General features: G+C 38.3%; 1 protein-coding gene across 3 annotated transcripts in view; it reads left to right on the top strand.

Moving 5' to 3' along the window:
* PIK3C2G (phosphatidylinositol-4-phosphate 3-kinase catalytic subunit type 2 gamma) overlaps positions 1-7,442 on the top strand; it is a 471,530-nt gene that overhangs the window by 169,152 nt on the left and 294,936 nt on the right. For all 3 annotated transcript variants that reach the window (XM_045288491.1, XM_045288490.1, XM_045288492.1), the window contains one exon: positions 3,232-3,362. In XM_045288491.1, coding sequence (XP_045144426.1) covers positions 3,232-3,362 — 131 coding nt within the window. The remainder of the gene's footprint in view (positions 1-3,231; positions 3,363-7,442) is intronic.

A 7,442-nucleotide genomic window follows, 5' to 3' on the forward strand; every position in this document is an offset into this window, starting at 1 on the left:
ACTAGTATCAGACACACTTCTCTCTAAGACACCAAAGTGAATCTCCCAGTTAACAGGCAAAAATGGCAGTAATATTGCTGGGGGTATGTTGGTGTAGTAAGTGATCTACTGAAACCCAAAACAAATATTGTGACCACTATTAGGGGTTACAGAATGGAAATCCTAAGCCTTAAAAAAAAAAAAGAACTCAAATAGATTAAATTGTATTTCAAACTAGCTCACAAAATTCTCTTCATAACGTGTCTCAATTTTATCTGTGATGCCCATCTAACAGTTCAGCAAAGAAAAATGAACTCTGAATTTTCTAATACTATATTATTCAAGCAGGGTAACCTTAAACAAGTATAAGGAGCTCATTGCCAGATTGCAGCACTGTCTTTTTGTTAACTGTTATTGTATTTACATGAGTTAGAATATTATTGAAGCATGGTGTGGTAGTAACATAATTTCATGTCTGCTTGATAAATAGGTGTTGAGGTGAGGTCTAGCCTGTCAGTCAGATCACAGCTGCACCATTCCTCCTTGAAGGCATGGCCATCTCACGAGGATTCTGGAAACTTCCCCTCTCTCTCTGCCTTTGTCTTCCTGCTGACAAGCCAGGCAGAGACTTACTGAAACCTTGCTGTCTCTGTTTAACCCCCCTGTTGAGCAGCCACACTTGGAAAGCAGAGGAGCCACGTGGAGACCTACATGCCAGCACGGAGAAACTTCCACGAGCATTTTATCCACCCACTCACCTGTGATCTTCCTGCACATGGCACCATTGCATGCGACTGCATGTGTCTGAAGAGGAATTTATGGACTAGTATAGGACAGATGGGCTAATATTGGCCTTATGGACTTGATCTGGACTGGGCTGGGCTGTTTTCTCAATATATAGTTGCTCTTTTATCTAATGCCCTTTCTCACACACATGTGAGTGTCTATGAATTTGTTTCTCTAGTCAGTCCAGACTAACACAGGAGCCATGAAGAAATTCTCCTCACTAGCACTGAACGTTAAAGGGAGCCTACGGGCAGCCTGCAATGATTTCTAGGTAACCACCTGGATTCACTTATTGCGGGGAAGTTGGAGAAATGCAGAAATAGAACGACCAGTTGAGTCTGGTCACTGACACACATGGACCTGGTTTATAAGGACTAGAGGAGAAGATGAGAGTGGGTTCGCTGGTTTGAAGAAGTTCATGGCTTGGCCCAAGAGGGTTAGGGTTGTTGAGAATTTGTGATGTAAAGGGTCCCATGGTCTAAAAGCAAGGCAGCCAATGGGCACCCTGGCTAGTCTAAGCAAGGTGGCACACATTGAGTTGACCAGAAACCAACCAGATGAAGATAAGATTTTAGAGCCGGTGAATTGGTACATATTGTTTCTGACTTTATGCATGGCCTGCCATGATTTGACATTGCTTATGGATTCAGACTCACAAGGTTCCAACTGGAATGAAGACTCTTCACATCAAAGAACATGCTTATCTCCTCAGAGCACTGGGTTGATACAAGTGGGCAATAGAGAAATTGGATTCCCCAAATTAGAGGATAAAGGCATGAAGTTGCTGACTTACAAACATTCATAGGTAGGGAAATATGTTCATAGGATTGTGGTACAGGTATTCACAGAACAGCAATTGTTAAATATAGAATATTTTTGCTTTGTTCACTTATGGACTATTGTGTTTCAATGAAGCCTGACACAGTCTTAGTTATATGAATTTTAGCTTTATCCTGTTAGGTATACATATGATTTTTTTATTGTTTTGTTTAATTAAAATATGTATGACTAAAGAGTTGTGTAAAAGTGTCAAGCTGACAAGGGGCGGCCTGTGGTAGTTACATAATTCCATGTCAACTTGATAAATAGATGTAGCGGTGGCATTCAGCTTCTCAAACAGGTCACAGCCTGATTATGCCTCCTTGTGGGTGTGGGCTTCTCATGAGAATTCTGAGGACTTCCCCTTCCTCTGCCTTCGTCTTCCTGTTGCCAAGCCAGGCATACGCGGGCAGACACCTGCAAGGAATCTCTGCTTCGCCTTCCTGTTGAGAAGGCCCACTCGGAGAGCTGTGGAAGTTACATGGAGACCCGCCCCAGCAGTGAAGTGCTCCCACCGCCATTAGATCCACAAGACTTTCCACCCGCTGGCCTGTGATCTTCCTGCATATGGCATCATTTCATGTGACTGCATGAGTCGGAAGAGGAATTTATGGACTAGTACTGGACAGATGAGCGAATATTGGCCCTGTGGACTTGATTTGTACTTGGCTGGGATGTTTTCTCGATATACAATTGCTCTTTGGTAAAAAACTCTCTCTTACATACATATGAATGTCACTAGATTAGTATCTCTGATCAACCCGACCTAACACACATGGTACAAGGGAAGAAACATTGAACTGGGACAAAGGAGGCCTGGATTTTAGCTCTAACTATAAATCTGACCTAAAAAAACAAAAAGTAGGAAAAAAGTTCTGTTTCATTGTATGCTCACAAAATGGGTCTTCACCTGAGAAAAGCTTTCTCTTCTGTCTAAAAAGTATTTCTCTGGCTGATAGAATGTATGAATCGAAAATAAAGTGGCTATTTGTTTTCCCTGAATGATACCATGAAAAATTATAATTATCAACTTTAATTCCACCATGTCATATATGAAACCAAAATATACAAACGATATAACACCAGCATTAAATATGTAACATTTTTAGCTTCATGAATAATTCATATTTTGTCTTATTTTGACTCAGAAAGCATTACATAACTCTAATATATAACATATAATGATTGAGGTTCAAGCAAATATCATGTATGTTTATCAAGTGCTTGCTTAAATCATGACATTTTTAAATAACAAATAACCAAAGACAGACTTTCCCAAGAGTTAAAGTCTCAGAAATTCACCTGAGCAGTTCTACCCTATCCTACAGGGGTTGCTATGAGTGGGTATCAACTCAGGGACAGGGGATGTAGGTTATACAAGATCTCTGTTGGTATTGTCAGATAAGTATTAGCCTGCTCATCATAAGGTTGTGGGTTCAAACCCACTGGCCTCTTTATGATAGAAAGCAGAGGCTATCTACTTTTGTAAAGATTTATACCTTGTAAAGTTAGAAACCCTACACAGGGTCCCCATAAATCAAAATCAACAAATGCATTGAGTAGGTTAGGTTCTACAAATCTGAGGAGGATTTAATAATGCATCATTGAGATACCTTCAATAAATGGCAAATCATTCCTTTATTTCAGATTGATTTCCCAGCAACCAGATTGGAGGACATGGAACTGGATCCTGAAGAGAGCAGAAGCAATCTTAGAGAACTACAAAAAGAGTACTTAACACATATTTCCAGACTTTCACAGAAGCAGTCTCCCTTACTGTGAGTGAACCTAGTCTTTTGAATGAAATTTGCCCACTGTACATATCATGCTTGAATATTTGAATGTATAAATAGTGTAGTTCCTTTCCTGCAGAATTCCTTTCATTTTCTTAAGTGACACTTGTTAATTAATGCCTAGGAGCTAATTAAATAATCGTGTATGCTTTGAAAGATTAGTTTCCTGTGGTACTTAGGAACTTTAACTTTAGAAAAAGAACATAAAAGTTAGAAATCATTCAGTTCAAAACAGCAAAGCAGAGAATGATTAGATGTAGGTCGGCGTAAAGTAGTGAAAAAAGACTGCTCAAATGTAAGATAATGTAGACACCAGATCTTTCACTACTTTACGAGTGAGTTTAAGAGGGGTCACGATTTTCAATGAGAAAACATAGAGACAAAAGGCTAGCCAAAAGTTCGGGTGTGTGAGGTTTCCTTCATTATAGACACTCCACAGCCCCAGACTTTATTTGGGCCAGGTTCAAGTGCTCTTCCTGTCACATAGCATGCATCTCATGCCAAGATTACACAAAAGGACAATTCACAATGTGAAGGTTTACAAAGCCAAGTTGTTCGCAGACAGGAGACGAGGATGAGGCTGGGAACATGAAGTAACTGAGAAGTGTGCAGACTGCGGTCTTCTGCAGCTTTAGTCAGGGAACAAGAGGCAAGGGTCCATTTATCTCATGTGGAGAGACAGGTCAGCTTTGCTTCCTCAGCTCCCATGGCTCAGCCATCAGCATTCTCCCAGGGGCCATGACCCATGGAAGGTGGTGGACCCGTCCTGTTTGCCTAAGGAGTGAACAACTTTCCCCCCACACTCTACCATCTTTCAAGGAGGTAGAAAGTGGTTTCAGTAAATCAGATAAATCAAAATTTACCTATCATGACAGGTTCCAAAAGATCAGAATTTTATCATGGATTAATAGTATTAAATTCATAACTAAGGGTACTTAGATTTCCTTGAACAGGAATTTTCTGGATAAAGCCAAAATCCCTAGAAGAACTATAAGTGAATTAGTAGGTTTAATACTGCTACTTTGCAAGGTGTAGGGCACAGTTGACTGTGCTCAATAATATCATGCCCAAGGCATGAAACTAAGAAAGAACTGGTTTTATTGTGATATGTAAGGAGTCTATTAAACTCTAAACATATGAGCATTTTAAAAGAAAATATTTGCTGCAAAATATGATGAAAAATTACTTAGTATTCTTACATCATATAGCTTTTTAATTAAGAAATAGGATTCAGTGCAGTTTATATATTACTTTAAATTTCTTTTCATGCTTATAGCATCATTCATATAGAGTTACAAAGCACTTTCAAATGCATTTTATCATTTGACTTTACAAAGTTCTGTGTGAAAAATAATTCAGATATATGATCCCATTTAAAAAGATATTCAGGAAGGCTCAGAGGTTAGGCCAAGATCACACAGATAATAAATAATAAGAGTTATGATCAGCCAAAATCACTGAGGACTTTTCTATCCAATCATAGGAAACAGGCAATTGGGGTCACTATTCTGTTTAGAAAATGTTAATTTCAAAAATAAACTTTCTTTGGCTGGATAACTCTCAAATGGGCATCCCAGGTCTAGTATCATGGCTTAGCCCTGGAGTTAAACCCAATTGCTTTCTAAGCCTCTAGAAAACAGTTCCTACATTTGTTCATTTGACCAATTCAAAACCATCGAACCTTCCATTTAACCTTGACACCTTCACTTCTCAATCGGTGTAATTGCCCATCTCTAGCTCACCTTCAAACCATGTTTATTCCACTTCCAAACAATGTCTCCCAAACCCAGTTATTTTCACTCATCTTTATCATCACCCTAATTCTAGCTACCGTGTCCTCTTGCCTAGAATGCTGCACTAACTTCCTCTCCGATGCATTCTTTAATGTGTGGTCAAAGGGATCACTCGAAAAGTTAATCAGATTACATGACTCCTTTTTCAAAACTTTTCAATGTGTTTTCACTCCCCTTGGAATTCAAGGCCTCACACTAGCATCACTTGGACGGGGCACAGGGAGCGCAGACTGTACCATGTGATACTGTCAGAAGCTGATAAAACGAAATGACTAGAAAATTATTATACTGTTTTCTAAGAGAAAGTTATTATTCTTTAAAAGATTCCTATAGTTAGTTATAAGAATAAGATTATTTTGTAAGCCTGGTGTACACGTATCAATATTCCTTCAAAACTCTATGATGATTTACTTTTTAAATCTTCCCATGCACTCCGGTCAGTGCTGCCATTATTATTCAATTCCAAAGATGCTTTGTCTCACAGTGCCAGTGTTTTCATAGTTACTGTTTGTGTTAGTCTGAGTGGACTAGAGAAACTAATTCATAGACACTGATTTGTGTATAAGAAAGAGCTTTATATACAAGAGCAGTTGAATATTGAGGGAACATCTCAACCCAGTCCAGATCAAGTCTCTAAGTCTGATATTAGTCCATATGTCCGATACCAATCTATAAAGTCCTCTTCAGACTCATGAAACACAAGCAATGATGTTGCTGCAGAAAGATCACAGGCCAGTGGGTGGAGATTCTTGTGGATAAAGTGGCAGTGGAAGCATATCAGCGCTGGCAGGGGTCTCCACGTGGCTGCTTCAGCTCCTGGGCTCTGGCATAGCCCCATGTGTCTTCTCAACAGGGATGTCTCCCAGGGAGTAGTGTGTCCTGCCTCCAGTGAGCTATTTTTCTCTTTAGGGCCTCCAAATGAGGTCATCAAACTGTGACCTGATTGACAGGTTAACCTCCACTCCTTTGCTGTTAAGTCTCAAAGTGACAACAGATTATGTAACTATCACACCGTTTCTGTCTAATTTACTGGCCTTTTAAATAAAATGTTGTGGTAAATAGTATTTATAGATCTATATTTAGAACTATTTTGAGAAAGCAGTAATTTTAAAAAATAGAGAAAAATCAAGAGCAGTTTCTGCTCAGTTATTAATCAAGTTGTAATACAATGGGGATTTTGTAAAGCAATTGTTTTACTAGTATTCATATATTCTAAAATTATTGCATTGAATCAATTAAAATAATATGTATCACGTGATTCAGTAGTTAAAATTATTAATAAATATTCCTATGATCTAGTGTGGGAAGAGGTCCATGGGGATGGAATATGGTCACATGACTGTCACCATAATGGTGTCACAAGAGACACAAACCAATCTGATGCCATCGATGCCTTGTATGATATACAGCAAAGTACATGGCATCGTGGACAAACTGCTTACCACCATGTGCTGATTTCATTTTGTGTTACTCTTCCTCAACCACTTTAAGAGTGTAACATGGTTTCCTTCTTATAATCCCAAGATGCTGTTTCTTTTCCTTTCCCAGGGCATTTTCACGTAGTATTGCCTCTAATTGAAATGCTCTTTCTTCAGTTCTTCATCTGAGTAAATGATCTGGTGGTGAAGTCTCTCCCTGGGCGTCATCTTCTGAAGGAGGCCTTCATTACGACTACTTAAGAAAGTCTTTCTCTAGTTATTCTTAGCACTACTTTTGTGCTATCATCTTAATATAATACCTTCATTTATGGTTTATATATGTTTAGAAATATATTTATTTCTTTGAAAGAACTTGAAGAAAAAGGAATCTATCTTGTTTCCTACTGACTACCAAATACTTTACTCTGTGTCTGACAAAAATAACACATGAAACATGTTATAATGAATCAATTCCCTAGTGGAATGTCTAAAATGAACAGTTACCCTAAAGGGTAAAGAAATGGGAAATTCTCATAGTTTCAGAGCATACATATCAATGATCCACTACCATATTAGTATACTACCATGTTAAAACATCTGTTTACATATTTTGCTGGCCTGGAAGCAAAACATTGAAATGTAAATATATCGAAAGAAAAAAGACCCAAACAAAAAGTAATAATCACTGTAGCTGCCTTTAATATTAGAAATTTCTTTTGTTAAATAAACCCTAGTGAATTCCACTTGTTTTATGTGTCAGTTTCTATTTAGGTTAATAACATCACATAATATAACTGACACTTCTCTCTACTTTATCCACTCAAATACAATTATTAATGTTGACTACAGTACAG

This window comes from Echinops telfairi, unplaced genomic scaffold, assembly GCF_000313985.2.
Source record: "Echinops telfairi isolate 266 unplaced genomic scaffold, ASM31398v2 ScPeMD7_21;HRSCAF=78, whole genome shotgun sequence".
NCBI classification, from domain to species: Eukaryota; Metazoa; Chordata; class Mammalia; order Afrosoricida; family Tenrecidae; genus Echinops; species Echinops telfairi.